Source organism: Anopheles funestus, chromosome 3RL, assembly GCF_943734845.2.
Source record: "Anopheles funestus chromosome 3RL, idAnoFuneDA-416_04, whole genome shotgun sequence".
NCBI lineage: Eukaryota > Metazoa > Arthropoda > Insecta > Diptera > Culicidae > Anopheles > Anopheles funestus.
The window spans coordinates 43,072,426-43,093,880 of record NC_064599.1 but is presented as its reverse complement, the minus strand read 5'-3'; the positions used below and the strand labels follow the sequence as shown (position 1 = coordinate 43,093,880).

General features: G+C 39.0%; 1 protein-coding gene across 3 annotated transcripts; it reads left to right on the top strand.

The window, feature by feature from the left end:
• Nucleotides 1-40: 40 nt before the first annotated feature.
• LOC125769181 (myotubularin-related protein 8) lies at nt 41-20,815 on the top strand. Of its 3 annotated transcripts, XM_049437738.1 has the most exons (11): nt 4,534-5,635; nt 10,847-10,963; nt 11,777-12,358; nt 12,437-12,569; nt 12,827-12,923; nt 13,302-13,437; nt 13,504-14,220; nt 14,334-14,465; nt 14,537-17,745; nt 17,832-20,030; nt 20,111-20,815. In XM_049437738.1, exons 1-9 carry the CDS (start codon nt 5,420-5,422, stop codon nt 14,672-14,674), a joined length of 2,268 nt encoding a protein of 755 aa, XP_049293695.1. In that variant the 5' UTR covers nt 4,534-5,419; the 3' UTR covers nt 14,675-17,745; nt 17,832-20,030; nt 20,111-20,815. The 3 variants fall into 3 exon arrangements, with proteins under 3 accessions (XP_049293696.1, XP_049293695.1, XP_049293694.1); XM_049437739.1 differs by lacking the exon at nt 4,534-5,635 and adding an exon at nt 41-578 and having other exon boundaries at nt 14,537-20,030; XM_049437737.1 differs by having other exon boundaries at nt 14,537-20,030.
• The last annotated feature ends 640 nt before the right edge of the window (nt 20,816-21,455 follow it).

The following is a 21,455-nucleotide window of genomic DNA, read 5'->3' as shown; positions in this document are numbered from 1 at the left end:
TGAAATATGGATTATCTCCACCGAACTGTTGGCGCGCGGAATATAGATTTCAAAAACTCAAAACAAAACAATTTGTTTTGCACAAGTAGTCATACCGGATGGCCGATATTTGACTATGTGCAACCTCCGATAGCAAACGTCACTTGGAAGCGTCAAAACTACTCCCCTGGTTGAAAAGTTATTATTTTTCTATTTTCTTTCGTGTGTGGGTTGAAAATTTGCCGTACTGTCGGAGGTGTTTGCCATTTATTTGTGATTTCAGGTGTAATTTTTCGTGCATTCTGGACACTCGTTGTGCAGGTTATCGTGGATGTGATAATCTAGTGATTAATGCGCTAAAGGAGGCTGCAAAAAATCGCTAAACCATACATGGAAGTTCCTTAGGTCGGTGATCGCTTTGTTGTGCGTTGTTTGGTTGTACGTAGGAAGTGGATAAAAGCTGTGCCTAACTTTCTCCACTGCTAGTGGCTCCGTTTCGACATAGATACTGGTGCTTGAAAAGCCTATACGCCTTATCACCACGCTGCTGTTAGTTACTGTTTCAACGTTAGAAAATGGAGCACATCAACACGCCAAAGGTAAGACAGCAATGGTTTATCCACTGTGGATGCCGATTCGTACACATTGATGTGTCCTTGCATTGTGCACGAAGGAAATTCATATGATATACCGTATAGATAACAATCCTGGGCATTCCAAACAGTTGAGAGATGAAATAAAAATAGAGCAGTTCGATCGATATATGTACAGCAGCCTTTGCTGACGTGCTAATTGGCAGGAGAGGCGTAACACACAAGGCATGCAAGTTCGTGTGCGTATGTACAGCTGTTGAAAACCTGTTCGAATTGTACTGCTGCACTTTGGTACACGGGGTGAATTGGGCCGAGCCCAGTATGGGGTGCATATTTCCTTGCAGTAACTCATATGCAGTAGAAAAAACCCCTTGGATGTTTACTTTTTCTCTATCGATCACACTGTATCTGATTAGCTAACATATGGCGTTACGATAAGAGTCCAGTTCAGTTCAAGGAGCTGTTGTTTAACTTTACCTAGTAAAGAGTTTTATTTTATTTGAGCCAACTGTTGCATGAAATGGCAGAAATAAAATAGCGCATATATCCTGCCATCGTGAGAATCCGTCCGTTGAATTGCAATTATTTCAATGTGTTTGTTTATCATCCCTATTCTATTTCGAAGATTTCAAAAGTATGACCCTAAATGTTTTCCTACTGGGGCATGCATTGCTCAAGCCACGAGAAACAATTATTGATGAGTATGCCGTTTTTTCACTGGGCTAGAAACTCTTTTGAGCTCTGCAATTGATTCTTATCACAGTAAATAAAAAAAAACATCAAACAGCAATAATCGCATTAGGGATGGAGACGTTTTCTATACACATTAGGGGGACGTTTTCTACACACTTCCTGATCAAAAAGATAACATTTTGATTACCTACATGTTTATATTTTTTTAGCAGCAAAGGTCATTGAGATAAGAACTGAACTCAACCGTTACTTGTGAATACAAATTTAGTTGGGAATTGTTTTTTTACTGACTTTATAATCAATCATCTGCCGAAATATATTAAATATATAAAGCTTTTCTTTTGCGTATTGAATATTGACTTTGGACATAATAAGTTTGAAATCAGAACTTAAATTAATTATTGTATCGTAACATAGCGTATGTAGTACAGAACTACTCTATTATGAAAAATTTATGAATTTTTCGCGTATGAAAAACTTATTCCGACTCCGACGAAAAATCAAAATTGACTCCGGCGAGCCCGATCGATTCCGGATGAGCCCGAATGGGCCCTGATGAGTCCGATCAACTCCGTTCGGAAATTACTTCGGACCTCTTTGAACAGGAGCCGATCTTTTGTGCTGTTTATATTATTTTTAATATAACTTTTATTGTTTCAGCGTTATTATAATTCATACGTAGATGATCTTGTATTCAATATTAGTTCATGTGACATTCTTCTTCTGGTTGTTACATGTAACATCATGTGACTTTTTTTCTTATTTTTGAGTGTTTCTTAAGTAAGACAATTTTTATTTGATAAAATGGTAAATTTTGCTAAAACAAATATATACATTGGGGCTGTAGTAGTTTATGTGATAAACTGCGCCACTTCTACACGACAGGACCCGTATCAAATCCAATCCGGACCGTCCACCCGTAGCAAGGACTGACTACCATTGATACGGCGTGACCGTTCTTATGAATTAAAAAAATATATATATTGTTGACAAAAAAAAGTATTTTACACTAAAAAAATGTCTTACACTGTTATTTTCAAACTTCTTCTTAAGGTCTCGGTCCGTAAAAAATATTCAAAAAAAAATATTTATTGCGGCAACACGTGCTGAAGCTATCAGAAAAAAATCTTGTTGATTTAGTTTGAAAATAAATATTTTGAAAATAAATATATAGGTATGTAAATATTTTGAAAAATGTTACCGTAACAAATAAACATGAAACAAATCAATTTGTTTCTTTCGTAAAAAACAATGCAAGTTGGTGCATACGATTTGGCCATCAATGTTCCCGATAAATTTTAACCTTCATTTAAATGACAACCTAAACAGGTATGTTTTGCACTTTGTAATGGAGCTATTAGCTTAAAACTTTGAAATTAGTTTGGCGGGTCGCATAAAACCACTTCGAGGGCCGCATGCGGACCGCGAGCCCCAGGTTGCTCATGCCTGTTGTATGTGATAAACGGCGCCGGTTCACACGATAGGAGCGGGTATCAAATCCCATCCAGATCGTTCCCTCGTAGCGAGGACTGACTATCCGGCTACGTGGTAAAAATAAGTCTTGATACTAAAAATAAGTCTTGGTCTTGGTTTATAATAATAATGTGGAATATTAGTTGTATTAGAGAATGCCCCAACTCTTTGCGTTTAATTGAGACAATAATGCATAGTACAGTTCTTGGGTAACACAGTTAACATTTTTTTCCCCGAAAGTCACTGAAACATTTCCCCCATCTCCAAAAACAAATGTATGAGCTGAAAGGAGAAAAAGGTATCAAAATTATGAGTTTCTCTAGCATGTGTTAAAAATCGGGATCGATCATTTCATTTCGTATGCTACCCACTGTATGCTTTAAACCTCAAAATATCACAATTCTCATTAAAGCAAATCCAATTAGGCAAACGGCTACTCTCGTACACAAACCATGTACCGCAAACATTGCGGTTGGAATGCTATAATTTTTCAATTCCAGTCGTATTTATTTCCCGGTTAACCCCTGCTAGAGTAGATTTGCTTTCCATCCGAAACGTTTCCACCGCTTTGTCCGACTTCGAATGCACCGAGCGATGCATTCCGCGACAAAGCGTTCAATCGTGCCATGTGCAAGAGAGACTTAAGGTGTATGCAATACGGCGAAGAGAAAATATGTCCGACCTTGACCTTCTAAAATTGAAACGAAATTTATGACACGCTCCATTCCAATGTACTGTCTAGTTGTGTGCTCACTAGCGGGAATTGCATTTCCAGCTATACATAAAGTGTGCTTTCCTCTCGACAAATGAAAAATGAAAGATACTAGATTGGTTTTTGTTACGTCCACTGCGGCTATAAATTCGCTGACCCATATCTGATCCGGTTGGTCCCGATAGAATCGAAGAACATTTTTAAGGAAAAATCGAATCACTGATATTGGATTGTATTCAGTAAACGTTTCCCTCGCGTATGGCACTAGTCATGGAATTCAGCACGTGACTGCACGTGGCTGCTCCAGCTCTCAGTCGCTCTCTCACGCTTAGATCGCTGTGTGGGAAAAGCATGCGCCATTTCGAAGAACTTCTTACACCCATATCTACCAAAACCTAGACCAACTTGAAATGACTTCCAGCATCTAGCATATTTATGAAGGTTGACAAAAAAATTAAAAACTAAAATAAAAGCTTACTATCACTGCATGTTTATATTAATCTTCTATAGCTAAACTAGCTGTAGGATAAAGAATTGAATGTATCTTAAAAGAGTAGAATACCCTTAAATCCAGGATTTATCAATACATTGATGGATGTTACGCTGTTTTGGGTTTTAATATTAAAAACATTATCAGTTATTTGTGACTTGATTTCCCGATATTATTCACTTCTGATTATTCTGGTGAGTAGATGTCACTGGGAAATATCTGTATTAAGAGGAATATAATTTAATACAGTTTATAAAATGCAAAATTCTCTAATAAATTCATAAAGCTTGTAAAAAACTACCATAAAATTTGCTATCTTATATCAAGCTTATTACTCATAATAAACGTGTGTGTATAAACACATAGCGAAACACGTGAGAAGACACTAAACATAGGTCAATACTTGAATAGTGTTCAGCACATCCTGCAGGAACAACAGCATAACCCAGCATGTCCTTACGCGCGTTTGAGAATGAGCATGAGAGTGGATTTAATCGCAAAGACAGGAAGCTACTTCGTGAGCGCGAGAGAATCCACACCACAGTATCGTATATACAGTATATGCGAATATACTAGGAATATATAGGAAGAATACCCGACAATGTACCTACTGCAGCTGACAATTTGGAGGTCCTGCGGCTTTTCCTCGCACGAAAGCTTTTCAGTTTCGAGTTTTCCACCGTTCGGTAGACGCGGGTTCGCGATGGCTTCGGGCGGTTATACTCGACGGTACCAGTCAAGTTGTGATTAGGAAAAAGGAAAATAATAAGGCCGGACACGTATATCTAATCATTATTACACGCGTAATATGCATATACGCCTGAAGCGTCCGTTTGTGGATTCGGGTACAATTGTAGTGGAAACAAATTTGGCGTTCGTTTAAGCGTTTGCTGCGGATGTGAGCAAACAGCCATTAGCTCTAAAAAGCACTACGGTTCGTTGGTGAAGGTTGTAGAGTTCATTCATGAGTATACATACCATTGAGCGTTTGAAGCTGAATCACTCACGGCGCACATCAACTTTGCATTATTTGTCCTAGGACAGTGGCACGGAGTTGGTTCGCGTCTATATGCCGTTCGAACCGTTGTGCAAAGTGTTTACATACAGAAAAATCGATTTTCCCGATGGATTAAACCAGTGAGCTGTTGTTCTGTAGATAATGAATTCTTCCATCTATTATACGGCGCCATCATACAAGCGCGATGGCGGTGCAAAGAGAAACAGTGTAACGGAGCGTTTGGCTCCCTTGCAACAAGGACATATTAAAAGTTAATCAAGAAAACACGAAAGTGAACGAAAAGAGGCAGGTGGTGGTAACCTATCGTAATCAGTTCAAACATGCCTTGTACGCCACATCCTTTGTGGCAATACGTAACCGTACACCGAAAATAACAAGCAAAGTTTTTGGCTAAAGGTGAACAAATAAACAAACTGAACCGATACCTGCACCCATCCTATCGTTGCCATTCATTGGTCGCCATGACGGACGCAGAGCCACTGTCACCGTCGGCATCCTCGTTCAAGCAGAACTTTGATCTGGTGACGCCCGAGTTCGAGGAGGATCCGAAGCTGCTTTGGGGCAGCGTACCCGTACCACCGTTCGTTTCGGACAAGGTGGTTACTTGGGTGGAGGAAAACTTTCCCCATCAGCCACCGCCGGTGGTCGAATTTCGCGGGCAGCATGCTCTGAAGAAGGTAAATGAATGTGTCTGTTTTGAAATAAATACACACGCGTAGCCTGGAAAGGTTTGGCGCGAGATATAAGTATACAACTGTTCGTGTATCTCTTTTAGTTTGATTCGATTAGTTTGAGAAGGCCCTATAAATAGTATTGTTAGTTTAAAGGTGAAGTTCTTTAAAGTTGAACGGATTTGTATGGACACCGAGTGTTCTATCTTTTACAGGCAATACCTCCTACGTGTTGTGCAGCATGTCCCGCTGGCAGGAAATGGGAAAGGAAACAAAAAGATTACTAAAATGGATGAAACATTGCTAGGATTCTGCCCTATTTCAAACGTCGAATGAAGGACATACCTAGAATTTTTATCTACCATTTTATGGCCACAAAACGGTTGGAAGCAAGTTTATGAGGTGCCATTTGAAATTCCACACCATGAAACCCCTTTTTTATATGGCCAAGATGTGTTTCTAGGTAGAGCTTTTGTACACATTTGTTTTCGGTTGGGAAATGGTTTAAACTAACATGCATTTCTTTAGATATCAGATAAAGTTACACGAACAACATAAATAACACTAGTTTGGCAAAACATATCTAAAACAGCTCGTCTCAAGCAAACAACCGGCAATTAAATGAAAATATTGTTTCAAAAGGAATTGAAATGGCATGCATTGTATTGTAATGTTTCGATTTTGCGTAAATTCAGTTACTTACAGCTACTGACAATGCTACACGCATCAATTTATGATGCCTTTCAGCTTGGTTTCGCCGAATCAAATGTAACTTTATCAGTGTTAAGAATTGTGTGTTACTGTCTACGACATTGGTACATTGGTTTATGTACCTAGTAGACAGTTTTCTTTCCGCTGGAAGTGCAAAGTGGAAGTTGTATAAATCATTTGCGTCGGTGACCTTTCCCCCTACTGGAGGGAAGAGTAGTCGTGCAGTGAAACATATGATGGGTATTGCATTCTATTGCTAAATGGAATGATGTAATAACGTTCCCAAGGGCATTTACGTTCCGTGGATAAAAGGATAAAAAACATGCGATAATGTACGACAAATGTAATATGACATGGAGTTTGGTGTTCTGTTGTGGGTACGGGTGTTGTGGGTGAAAATCAGCCCTTGTTCATCTAAGTGTATATTTTGCCTTGCCCGGGTTAAAGATGAAATTCATACAATTTAAGCAGTATAAGAATATGTTGTTGCAACGTTATTCGACATACGACAATTTACTAATTTATGGATAGTTTATAAACCATGTATTTTGTATTTTCATCGTTAATCGCATCATTCCCCCTTTCTACAAAGTTCTAATAAATCGCTATGGTTTTCGAGCTCTGAAATGCATGAAATACAATAAGCATTCATTTTCAAACTCTTTTTTTTAATTAAAAAAAGGTGTACAAAACATCGCTTTTTTTACAAGAGTTGGTGACTATGGTTTTATTCGTATAAAACGAATAATAAAATGAAGACTAGGATATAATTCACATTGGTTGGGCGACATATTTCCTTCTCCGAACCGCGAAAGGGCAACATATCTCGGGGTTATTCGCCCATCCCAATTCAGTTACTAATTAATCCTGAATTCTTTTCACTATCGTATTGTTAGGATTAATCTGAATCCTTTTCACTATCGTATCTCGCTTCAATATCGTTAAGCTTGCGAAGTGTAAAACGGTGTTCAGGAAATCCGAAGTGTCCGAAAACGAACGACTTGTTCTTCTTTTATGATGGCACTACCAAAACTTCAAGTGGTATTTGTGTAACCGTTTTTTTCCTCGATTTCCTCGAATTTATTTATCCGTAGCCAGATAGTCAATCCTGTGCATTGGAATACCGTCCGCATGGGATTTGATAACAGTTCCTATCGCGTAAAATCTGCGACGCTAGCATACCAGGCACCATCGGGGGCCGTCCGAACGACAGCTACTGTTTACTAGATTTATTAAATTATCACGAGAGTTATGAGCAATTTGAAGTAACTATCACGGACGGCCCGATATTGTAGTTGATAGCAGTGCAGGTCTTTCACACGACACAGGACCGATAACAAATCCCATCCGAACCATTTAACTGTAGTCAGGATTGACTTTGACTAATACGTCGTTACAAGTCTTTAAATCAAGAAAAATAAAAATACTTAATAACTGGCCTGAATATTCTTAGTTATTAATGTAAATTTATTCTTTATTGGTTACCAATCTTTAAACAAATTTCTGTAGTTTTCATTCTCATTTACTTCTCCTGGAATATCTGTATGTACTATGATTGCCTTTTTGGCAATCTTGAATATTTCAATTGGTCATACCAATTCAATGGCCATACTTACTTGTTTACTTGAATTTTTTTAGCAATGATCAATTTAAATAAAAAATGTTGCAAAATTGAGCTAAAAGCTTTTATCTTTCAAAAGGTCATCTCGCAACATCTGGTTGTGTAATTTCTTTGACGCATTTAACATTCACATAAATGAAATTATTTCCTTTCGATGCGCTACAGGTTGTCCTGAAACAAAACTTCCGACGATAAAGAAGGCCCAATTTCAGTGGGATGACCGTACAAATTTGAAATGGTGTGGTATTTGCTTGAATCTTCTGCAAAGTACCCTTCATGCTATTGGATTTCGTATCACTAAGTTTGCCTTGCGGCATGAAAGAACCGGAAAAAAATATTGTGATACTTTCTTTTGCATACTTTTTTATATTTGTGTAAAACCAACCGTAAGGATAAAAGAAAAATCCAAACAACGTACCTCAAAAAAATGGCGAGCTTCTCGTTTTTCCTAAGAATTTCCAGAGTAATTACGTAATCGAAGGGATCATCTTGCCGAAAGAAAGAAATATCTATGTTACGAGACTTAATTTAAGCAAAGTACTGAGTAATGATAGTCTGTCTTCTTTTGTATTTGTTTTTGCCAAACATCTTTTGTATGATTTGGAGCAGCTGTCTAAACTGGAGCTTAAAGCGTATTTGAAAAAAGAATGACGTTTAAAAATCCATCCCTTTTCAGGTGGGATCAAGGCGCATGGTATGCGGCTGGTCATACATTTATTTTCGGCTGTCTACACTCGTAAGGATTATGTGGATGAAAAGTGAGCAGCGTTGCCGCAAAGTGCCACATTGTCTAAAAAGCGAGCTTTTCATCCGTTGAGTGAAAGCTTTTTTTTCATGTTTCGACGATGTTCAGTTCAAGTACACGAAGCGGCGTTGGGTTAATCCGGGGGCGAGAAAAGAACAAGCCGGCCGTTTTACTGCATCTGTGCTCGAATTATATTTAGCTTTTGTTGAACGGTTTATGTTTACATTCCAGCCATTGCTTTTGTTCACACGTTTGGGTTGCCTTTTAACCAGTTCATTGCTATTACACCGAGGAACCGTTCAACACAGCGAACTAAGGAGTTACTTTTTGAGAGAACATAATTTAAAAAAAACACAATTTCGGTATATTGGATGCACTTTAAAGGTTTTGTCATTCTAATCAAAGTTTCTCCTCGTACGATGTCAACTTGCGAAGATGTTGTACTTTGGAGAATGCGATTGCGTATGATCCGAACGGTTCATAATACTCTCATAGTATTATGTGTAGTTTGAGTTTTATGTTGCGCTACTGGATAAGCTGCCGGACGGACGTAGAGGTAAACAAAGTTTTCTTTTTACTAGCTAATAACAGCCCGAAATGAAAATCTGCGGCTATATTTGCCTTCGGATAAGCGCCAAACGTTAGCTGCGCAGTTCCTTTTAGCTGTGTTGCTTTTTGTAACCATATTTTGACCAACGAGTGCTCTGGCAATGGTTTTTCCAGCTTCGGAAAGAAAAAAAAGAAGGAAAGACTAACTCTCGCGGTTTATGTTTGTTAGGTTTGCTTCATGAAAAATTCACCTCATGTGTCGGAAGCTTTGGATTGGGAGCGGTTTCTGCGTTAATATCATTGCTTGTTGATCCTTCCCGTAAAGCTCCAAACTTAACGGCTCTGGCTGATGGCTGAGCAGCTTCCAAATTTGTGTGTTTTTTTATGTCCATTTTTGTTTTCCGAATGTAAGCCGATTTTCATGCCGATCGTAGAATTTACTAATTTCAGGTTTTTTATTAAGTCGTGTCCTTGTACAGCCCCGATTAAATGGAAACTTGTCTGATGTGGTTACAATGTGTGTATCACGTTAAAGCATTTCAGTTAGAAAAACGAAATTTAGCTAAAAGATTAATAGTCAATAGATGCTAATAAATGTGTGTATCACGTTAAAGCATTTCAGTTAGAAAAACGAAATTTAACTAAAAGATTAATAGTCAATAGACGCTAATAAATTAAGATCCTGCTCGCACCGCACAACTCTTGCGTGTGCGTTACGATTGCTCTACGTTATTTGCTGCGTCTGCTTGAGATCGCATGCTCAAAGGTGTTCACACAGGCCGCATGTAACGTGGCATGGAAGAACTCTTTAGTGTAACTTGCTGAAAACGATAGATGGAAAGACCCCATTTACAATACGCTTGTAATAACATTCATTCGGTAGTGACATTCACACAATCAAGAGCTAAGCGCAGCCGTACGTGTTTACGTGCAATTGCCATTACAGTAACGATACTCGAATGTGTTTCCCCCAAACGCTTGTCCACGACATTTGCAGTGTGAATATAAAGACGAGCGGTATTTGCCGGGCGGGGGAGTTTGTTGTTGTATTGAACCGGGAAATGGTACAGTTAAGGCACGGTACTCCTGAGAGCCATATTGGTACTAAACAGGATTTATGCTCTTATGCACCCAGCAACATTAACTATTAAAGCTTAATGTTGGACGGTTTTTACTGTACACTTAATATTATGAAATGTTATAAATTTATAAAATCAAACCAATTATCAAATTTCAAAAAATTTTGTCGTTTTAAATGAATTGTACAGCCTAAATGGTTTAAAAAATTAAATAAAAACTTTATATTTACTCGAATTTCATTTTCAAGAAAAGGACAATTGTCAATCAACGCCAAAAATATCAATATTATCGTCAAGCATGATGCTTAAGATTGGGGTAAATTGTTGTGAAGAAGTGATTTTCCAGAGGATAGATGTTTGATTATTGATTAAATATCACGATTCTATTATTAACACTTCCACCATACCGTTATGCAGCATCGTTGACCATCTATTTCTATATCCTTCAACATTTTATCACCGTATGTAATACATGTTATCATCGCCTATCGACTATTTTCATCCACTTTCAGATTGAAAATGTTCGTATGATTGACAGATATAACAGCAAAAATCCAACCGTCGGTGTTCTATATCTTACGGCCACGCATCTCATATTCGTCGATCCGGATGCCAACAAAGAGACATGGGTAAGTGTTTCCTTCCCGGTACGGCGTCACCTTACCTATCTATGCCCGAATCGGTTTTGCATATCACTTGCGTGTCTGTCGGCTGGCAATGCTGGCATCATAGGTACTACTGTTTCGATAAGATAGTCAGAATGGATTCCTGTTCACATTGGCTGTCGGATCCCTTTCAAATTGGAATGTGTATGAGCAATGGCCTTTCTTTTTTTTTGTATTCACGAGAATTTACTGCTGAAACATGCTGTTTTACCGTATGCTTTAGTGGTAAGATGATAGACATTCTACGTGTTGAATGTGAGGAATTATATAAAATATTTGTTATATCGTGCATAGTCTGACTATTGATAATATCTATCGGTCCGTAGAGAATCTAGTTGATGATAGGAAAATAATTGCAATTATTCTGCATTAGTCTTGTATACATTTGAATAATTTTTTAAACCTTATCTAGCACGAATAAGATATTAAAGTACATGTTTGTAAGAGTACAGTTTGTTTAAGGATACTTTTTTCCCATTCGATATTATACTAAAATATTACACACGTGTATGCAATTAGTAAAGTATACGTTGAATTGATTTCACGCATTTGCTCTTGTCACGTTAAAGTTGATCTTCGAGTTAAGCTTTCAAAAAGCAAAACAAAAGCCTGATTGCTGTAGTTTGTTTCCATTTCTTCGCCTTTTGTTCTATCGAAGTAATTAAACACATTTCTATGTACTCTCGTTCACGGTTGACAATCATGGCGTGCCTGTTCTGGTACGAATGAGTGTTTCTAGTTGTTTGTAACTTATGATGCAATCTTCCCCAAAAACAGGTGCTTTACATGCACATCGCGAACGTGGAAAAGTTGCCCCTAAGCACAACCGGCTCACCGCTGCTGATACGCTGCAAAACGTTCCTCTCCATCACGTTTGTAATACCGAAGGAACGCGAGTGCCACGACGTCTACACCACACTGACGAAGCTGTATCAGCCGGTGCACATCAAGAATCTGTACTGCTTCCAGTACACTACCGCGGCAAAGGAACTGCCGAAGGCGGCCGGTTGGGACTACTTCAAGCTGGAGCACGAGTTCAAGCGGATGCGGGTCCCGAACGACCAGTGGAGTGTCTGTGCGCTCAATCAAAACTATGAGCTGTGCGACACGTACCCGAGGCAGATCTACGTGCCCGCCGACGCAAACACGCAAATCCTGCTCGGAAGCTCGCGGTTCCGGTCGAAGGGCCGGCTACCTGCGCTTACCTATTTGCATTCTAACAAGGCGTCAATCTGCCGTTGCAGTCAACCACTGTCGGGCTTCAGTGCCCGCTGTCTCGAGGACGAACAAATGCTGGAAACGGTACGCAAGACTAACCCCAACTGCAACTTTATGTACGTCGTTGACACGCGGCCAAGGGTAAGTGTTTGTGTGCGAATAGTTTGTTTCTTCGTTAGCCATTTTTATCGCATTTTGTCATGATTCTCCTCACTGCAGATTAACGCCATGGCAAACAGGGCAGCCGGCAAGGGGTATGAGAACGAAGCCAACTATGAAAATATCAAGTTCCAGTTTCTCGGCATCGAAAACATTCACACGATGCGTGCCAGTCTGCAGAAGCTGATTGAATGTAAGTGTTTTTTCGATTTCAATCATACAGCCTCGGAGAATCTGCTCACTTTGAAAAGAAACCCACTTACACCGCAATCATGCCGATTCACTTCAACCCGTACACCTAACCCGGACCGAAAATGATTCGGTGAAACATTAGTTACTTGCCGGGTGTGATTTATTGGTTTGCGAGTCGACGTACCGTGAAGTTTACCGTCTTGGCAGATATTCTGTTGTATCTACGAATAATGGTTTCCCTGTCTGCGTTCGTTTTAGGCTGCGAACAAAAGTCGCCCACTATGAGTGGATTCTTGAGTGCCCTGGAATCTTCCGGCTGGTTGAAACACATTCGATCGATACTGGATACGTCCTGGTAAGTGTAAGTAGGAGGATTAAACGGGCGGCAATGTAATTAACGCGAGGAAGGTATACTGAAGTGCGGCATCTGATTCACACGATTATCGCACAAACGTGTGGAGGGTACATATCGCTTCGGGTGTTTGTACAGCAGCTGTTGTCATTAGCTGCCGATGCCATTAAACGGCGTCGGTGAAAGTCATCAGTAATTAATTGACGATTAACGTTATGGGTATGAGAAAGTCTCTCACACATATTTGCCGTATGACATAATGCAAAAATAATGTACTCACTAAATAGGTACATGCTGTCCTTTTTAGCGAACATTTAACGAAAAACCAATCCCCACATTGAGTGTTATTTATGCTCACTATACGTTCAATTTGTTTTACAGTTTTATTGCAAACGCCGTGGATAAAGGCATTTCCGTTGTTGTACACTGTTCGGACGGTTGGGATCGTACGGCGCAAGTATGCTCACTTGCCGCCCTCATGCTGGATCCGTATTACAGAACAATTAAAGGATTCCAGGTAATTTTATTGCGCTCATTTTCCCCATTTCAGAATTCTAATTTACAAGTTATCATACTCCATCAGGCGCTGATTGAGAAGGACTGGCTTGCATTCGGTCACAAGTTTAGCGATCGGTGCGGACACATTCAAAACGATCCGAAAGAAGTATCTCCCGTATTTACTCAGCTGCTCGAGTGTACCTGGCAGCTGATGCAGCAGCGTAACGATGCGTTCGAGTTTAATGAACGATTCTTGCTAATCTTGCACGATCACGTCATGTCCTGCCAATACGGTACCTTCGTGGGCAACTGTGAAAAGGATCGATTAGACCTGCGATTAGCAGAAAAAACCTTCTCCTTATGGGGTTATATGTCGAACCATTTGAACGAGTACATAAATCCCCTTTATCGACCAGAAATGGATGAAACGATAAAGCCAAATCTTGCACCGCAAAACATAAAGTTTTGGCGCGGTATGTACAGCCGATTCGAGAGTGGCATTCACCCTAGAGAACCGTTGGAGGATTTGTTGATTGCTAGTAAAGATCATTGTACTTCGCTGGAAGATCATGTGCAGCATCTGACGAAGCGTATCAACAGCTTCAAGAATATGCTTTCCAAGTCAGCCAAACGATTGCAGGGTGGAAGTGCAGCATTACAGTCTCGATACAACACGGACACGCGGGGCCCAATTGAGGTGAATGATAATCGATACAATTACGATCGGAAGTTAAGTGAGCTGTCGGCGGCGGACGATGATCATCCGCTAAAGACGAGTGACTTTTCCTTCTCCAATCTATCGGTACGTTTTATATGATATTAAAAACGAACATAGAAATGAACAACTGCATCATAGAGTGAATTTTTATTTGAAGGTTTAGGACAGTGTAGATGATTCTTTTGTTGTTGTTACAGATTTCAGAGTACAACAGTGAAGCGGACAAAGTAAACGAAGACATTAACACAGTTGCTGTGGAGTGGAAATCGCTCCGATCGGTCATAAACTGTCCAACCTGCTCTATACCTTTTGATCAAATCACGAAAAAGGTGTGTAACTCTTGTAATACAATTTTTTTTGCATTTTTTTGTGTAAACATGTTTTCCATCTTTCCCCTTAGAACCATTGTTGGAAATGTGGAGAAGTATTCTGCAGCCGTTGTATCGATAAAACGTTATCCCTTCCGGGACATGAAAGTGGCAATCCGGTGCCTGTTTGTCGACAATGTTTCCGCATAGTACAGCAAGTGAGTCCTTAAAGGAAAAGAAGTAACAACATTCCTCGATCGAATCGATGTAGATTGTAAGTAAATATCTACGCTACATTTGCTTACAACTACCACCGGCTGTATTTTCGTGATGTACAAACTATAAAATTATGATTCGTTTTTGAGGCTACCGTGAAATGAACTATGGGAAAAAAATGGCGAAAATTTATAATGTTACGGATAAGTGCAAAAGTAAATATAGTGCAAGTTTTTCAGTTGAAATAGACCAAAGTACACTGGCAAAGTCGTTTGATGATCACATACACATACAAGTGCTTGCAAGACAGTAATAATTGAAAAGGTATAAGGATTACAAAAAAATCCTTGCAGAATGGCTGTCAATCTTAGTTGATAATTACTATTAGTCGTAAACCGTTAAATATGGATTATAAAACAAAAAGCATACACGCTCATCGATAACAGGATAGTATGACAACACATTGTTAAAACTACAATTTTCTTAAGCATGATGTTTAATATGATTAGTTTAAGTATTATTACTTTCCAAGGTTGAAAAACAATATTTATCTTACTAAAACAAATATTTGAGCTTTTGCTTGGCTTCGACACACTCTTCGGTATTAAGCAGAAAGGGAGCTTTATCGATGGCTGTAATGAATGAAAAGAAATTGACAAAAAATAATGTTTAGCTTCATAAACGCACACGATGGCGCGGTTAATCAGAATAGTTCCAGAAAGTCTCACCTTTTTATGTATCTTATGCAAAGTTCGTGCTAGATTTCGTTTCGCAATCATCTCTGCTGGTGACTGTAGTAGTTTTCACAGTTCACAGTACACCTGAGTTACCTGTTTGTGGGTGTATAAAGTATGCACCTTGTTTGCCAGTATTTGCATCGATTGCGATTGCATTCTTTAAAGGTAGAGAGTAAAACTAGCGACGAATAGTCTGTTAGTAATGTATGTTTGTCACAAGAAACATTTTCTTTTGCGCCAAAATAACCAGCAACGAAACTATATTTGCAGACAACTGGCATATGGCTATCTATATCTGTAAACTGTATGTGTAATCTGAGGTAACTATATCATACGAAACAAAACAAAAATCACAAATCTGTTGCTCTCAAGTAAAGTAAACGTATTTAATATACAGAGTAAAATATAAAATAGGATCACGCTGTTTTCATTGGTGCAGGCATCAGATGTGTTCCATGACTGTATCTTTGCTGCATCTGTATAAATATCACTAGAATCAGCTAATATTTGAAAGCATTATGCTAGAGTCTTTTGTTATATATTTTATTAAATCTGAATTGAATTCGAATTGAAGTTCGAATAAATTTTAAGATGAAAAGTGTTACATAATGGTAGTAAGTATTAAAAGTTGGATTGGTTTTTATAATGTTTATTTATGTATTCTTATAATTCAATTGTTTAAATACTCACGATAACTCTCGTCTCTGATGATGATTATCCAATTATTGGTCAAATATTTAATCTGTCCACACTTTTGGAAAAGCTGTTCAACCAAAGGATGCAGTCGTAGAAGAAGTATATTTTAGTTTTAGTATTTTTGCGTTCATAGCATCTACGCAGTAAGTGGGAATGATAACGTAAAAGTGTTTTGCTCCGAAGCCTAGTTCTTGCGTACTTCTTCAATTTTTTAACGACGTTTAATTGTTCACAATTATTATCATTTTTTTCATGCATTCTTATTCTCGTTTACCTCACTACTTTTCGTCCAAATTTTCCTCAGTCCGTTTTTATTTCCTGTTTCTTTACCAGCTATAGATGTTTGGCTTTTTAAATTATAGTTTAAATATTATAGTTATTTTCGTTTGAAAATACAATGTAAAACATTGTGTTAATTAAATAATAACACCTGGAGAACAAGAGGAAGAATGTAGCTCGTAATAAATCACTTTTAATTAACTCCCACGAGAACGGTACGGAATAGGAGTTTGGTAAGAGAACCTACCTGAGCTTCAAGAGGTGACTCAGAGGTGGAAACTTTGGGAACCATCTTCTATAAGTCAGTCCAGATTTTGGCATACTCTCTCTCTCTCTCTGTCTGTCTCTATCTCGCTCTTTCTCTCTCTCTCTCTCTCTCTCTCTCCTATATAGCAGATTCTTATCTGCAGAAAATTTCAGGTTGGAGATTAGCGAATAAATTGATAGTGACACCACCAGCGGCCCTGCTTACAAATCCTGACCTATGCAATGGTGACGTACAGATAGGTGAACGCACTTTTGAAGTCGTCCAAAATTTCAACTATCTTGTGTTAAAGGTCAGCACCGATAAAAACATAAAAATGTTGAGATTTCGCGCCAGCAGGCGACCAACCGATGAAATTTCTCCACTCTTAACAGCTCTCGTGACTATCGAAGCTGGGATCATATAAAACTCATATAATTCCAGTACTCACATACACCTCTGAGCCATGGACTCTGTCCTAAATTGGAAACCTCTTAGCTGCGTTCTAGAGGACGATGCTGGGAAGGATTGTTGGCCTTCTTTTTGTGGAAAAAACAATGATAAATGATGTACATATGATGAAGTTAACATCGCACGGCGAATTAGATTTGCCAGGTTCCGGAGGGCTGGTCACGTCATTCGAATGGCTCCGGCCGATCCACCCCTATTACGGTCAGAGCATCCAGCAAGCAGATACTTTTTGTCTTCGTCGCGTTTATCTTCAAACCAATTCTTACTCCATCGCTTTTTAGACGAATTTCTATGTATATTTCTCGAAAATCACTTAGATCACGCAGTACTCAATACAATACGCATTTTACAGCATCATATCGCATTATAACGTTTTTTCGCATAACACTATTAACACAACTGATGGAATGTAATCGGTTTTACATAATCGTATATTTCAAATCACACTGCATTGTGAGCACACTCCAGCTTATTTTGGTGTTGTGTTTAATTTGTTAGGAGGGGTTTGAAATGATATAGAAGGGGTCGGAGTTTGATATATAACTCGCGATCAGCACACCATTAGTATTAGACATTGGATAAACTTAACATTGATACGAGGCGTAGACTTGTTTGAAATACATGCAGTGTTCGTACTTTGTGCCCTGAAATGATAAAGGTAGGAAGATTGTTCGTAATTGTACAATTATACAGTTTTCAATCATGTTAAATCAAATATCATTTCTATTCGTCTATTCGTTTCAGATATCCTCATTTTTACTAGTCACCGTACTTTTAAGCTTATTTTATCCTGCTGTTCAGACTGAAACGCCCCCATCGTCCTTGTCAACAGTGAATGCACCGCAACGTACCACCGCCGTGCAGAACCTTAGTCCAGTAACGGACACTGATGCACTCGGACGCAAAATATTCATACCGGTGTTTCGCTATAAAAAGAAACAGTCCAGCAAACGGATTCGTGTGCAAAATCGGTCTTAAGCATGCGCATGCGGCTGTCAAACAGATGGAAGAACGACGCTCGTGGCGAGCCATTTAGAATATAGCTGCGAATTAATCATCGTACTACTGGAACGGGTTTTCCGCGATATGATGTTTGATGGTTCAGTATTGTACGGATGCCGTTCAAATGGCGATTATTTAATGTTTATTTTTTATTTTATTTGTTCACAATGTGACTTGTGGTGTTGTGTATTTATGCACACTGCACGTGATGGTATTCGGATTGAGTAATGAAATCCGGAATGGAATTTGATTGTTATTTTGTGTAAAGATTATGGAAAAAGATAAAATTTCCAAAATATTGCAGACAACACCATATGAAATTCTCTTTCTATTGCATCCGAACAATCTGACCTCAATTCCTATCCCATGCTGTATTATCAGTGCATATGTATCTTGTACGGAATTCTATTACGCTTTTGAAATCACGATTGTTTGCATAGCTTAATAGGAGTATTTTTGTATTCCGTGACATCGGTTTTTGTGGTTCTATTTTCACATCTCAACGTGTCAATAAACGCCGGGTGTAAAATCAAACCTCCTGATTGTAAATAATTGTAACGCCAGTCACCTGAATTCTCACCTGGATCGTGGCACTGTTAGCACATTTATCCATCGTTTCATGGAATTTGGTGGTATGCAAATAAAATATGTTTGTATATCGCTGGCGCGTGTTTGGTGGAGCTCGTGTTTAGATCGGTTATTTGAACTTTGTTGCTAAATACTGGTTCGTGTGTTTCCAAAATTTGTTTTGCCCTTTTCAATAAACCGCGGTGAACGACTTTGATATGCTTATCGCAAGTAAGGGTCGCCCTGCTAGAGAGGTGTGTACACACTGTATACAGAGGAATGGATTTTATCCGGATATGAATGGATGCGATATGACCATAATTGTTCAATCACGTGCTGCATGGTTCGGAGGTTATCGCTTTTATTCAGGATTTCAAAATTTTAGACAATTTGATTTTTGTGTATTCTTATTTGAATAAAATATAGAAAGAAAATAAAATGCTATAGAAAATTTTCTTCAAACACTTTCTTTTCATAAAAATTACCTAATTATACGAAATTTCCTTGATTAGTATTAAGCTTGTCAAAATTATCCAGCGCAGATGAGTTTTTGCATGAGTTTTAGACCATAGATGTGTCACATTTCCAGTCGAATGAGAAAGTAATGTATGTTTTATGAGTAATCCTTTATTTTTAACAGTTAATTTGATTCTCGATTTGAGTTTGTTGGTTTTACTGATTGAAGTTCAGGGAAAAAGCTCATTACTCAATATGCCTCAATTGCTGTAGCAAATAAAAGTACAGCACTCTACAAAAGCAGAGTGCGCAAATCGCTCATTAACATCGCACAGTGTCCTCTAATGTGCCTGACCTATGCCATCAAATTTCTTTACTCCATCCCAACGCTTTCTCATGCACCGGAGCTAATATCATTAGTGACGACATTTGAAATGCTCGTGCCCCAATGGATTCTTTTCGCACTAGTAAAATAAACCAGTTCCAGCTAGTATGTATCGTCGTCAATCGATCGTACGTCGGACGGGAGTGTAGTATGCCAGGTTTTAGGTTCGTGTAATATTTACCATCGCATTTACGTGTCTCTTGTAGAGGACGATCCCGATCTCGAGGTGTCGATCGACGTCATAGATACAGCTACGCCTTCCCGCGGTGATGGTGTGCGATAGATTTATTTACACCATTTTGTACAACGGGTAAGTAGCAGCCGAACTCGCTCCAGTAAGGGGTAGTCATATAAATGGCCGTGCTTATCAATCACCGATCAACAGAAAGGTGCGAAGTTTGAACCAGTACGGAAGGTGTACCAAGAGTGAGATCTTTATTACTGAAAGTGTCGTTGCCGTGAGTGGTGTGTGGAAGTGAGTTATTCAAATTGAAATTATCGTTTCGTGTAACATTGTACGAAAAATGAAGATTGTAAGTATCCTAGAAGCAGTGTTAAGATGCATCGAGTGATTTTACATATTGATTTATCGATGATGGGTCTATCTTCTTAGGTTTCGGCAGTACTAGCTCTGATGCTGTTTGGGACGGTCTGCAGCAGCTACGCTATCGATTGTATGGATGTCTGGGATGAAGAGAGTATTGCCGAGATGATTGAGGATGATAGACGTTATGAAGAATCACTCAATGATCATGATCATGTTCATGATGGACATGATCATGATGAGGAAGAAGAAGACGATGAGCATCCTATTGATAATGAAGACGAAACCCTCACAGATAGTCGTGAAGAGGCTGAGGATGGACAGGATCATGCACATGAGCACCCAGATGCGAATGTAAGAAATTCGGCCCAAGACCAGCGTCATAAGCGTGAATCTCCACTGGCAGAGCAATCGTTCGCTGAAGAAGTAGTGAACGAAGACCCATCAGACTTAGAGACCGCCGAAACGCATCTTTTCCGACCAGTCTTTCGGTACAAGTCGCAATACACGGAAAGACGTCGAGTGAGAACACCTAATGGGGCAGTCAATTTTGCACCTACTCAATAGTAAAAGGAACAAAAAAAACGATGGAATCGAATAGTCAACCTTCATTCTACATATCGATACACTGTTCCACTAGTATGTGTCACATTCTGTACTATTTTAGTGTTCATCTGTAAATTACTCATTCGCCTACTCTGTATCATCCCATCATATGTTCGTGTCGTGCAATCACGCTCTGTGAGTGTAATAAAAAAGAGGTGTAGTTTTTAATGGGGTTGTTTATGCATCACGTTTTACACCAGGGTAGCTTTATTTCCGTTTTGAGAACATTGTTGCTTCTTTCCTGACCGTTGGTGTGTGTGCGAAAATCACATAAGGGTGCGAATTTCAAGCAGTGCGCAGTGTTATTCAAACGTAAACAAATGGTTGACGGTAGCCGATGTTTCAAATATTTCCACATAAACAGAAGAATTTCTTTTTCATTTTCTTAAGATGTGATTATATATGGTTTTAAATTAAGAATTAATTATTAAAAGGTTGTTAAAATGGAAAAAAGTACTACCCGTTTTATATTTTTTAAAAATATAAACCATATTCATAATCGGTCTCCGGATAACCATCGACCCACCGACCACTTCCTCAAAGTGTAACCGGTCATCCCGGAAATTAGCGGAAATAGCGAGCACGTGGCTCCTATAGCGATGCTCTCATAGAAGCACATGTTTCCAATCCTTTTGCGGCATTGTCAGAAGAAGATGGAAACGCTGCATTTATCCCGGCCGCACTGGAGCGGGTGGCTATGAGACCAATGAAGAACCGGCGAATACTTTACATAAAGTACAACTGAATGTACAAGGAGCAAAGCATGAACCTTTGGTACCGCAGCGCCAAGGAGGAAACCCTTCGTCGT

Bases quoted from the DNA above. Each gene is read 5' to 3' on its own strand.
- LOC125769181 (XM_049437738.1), top strand. From the start codon at position 5,420: ATGACGGACGCAGAGCCACTGTCACCGTCGGCATCCTCGTTCAAGCAG. The intron at 12,570-12,826 runs GTAAGTGTTTTT...CGTTCGTTTTAG, and splicing joins TCTGCAGAAGCTGATTGAAT to GCTGCGAACAAAAGTCGCCC. The intron at 14,466-14,536 runs GTGTGTAACTCT...CTTTCCCCTTAG, and splicing joins TTGATCAAATCACGAAAAAG to AACCATTGTTGGAAATGTGG.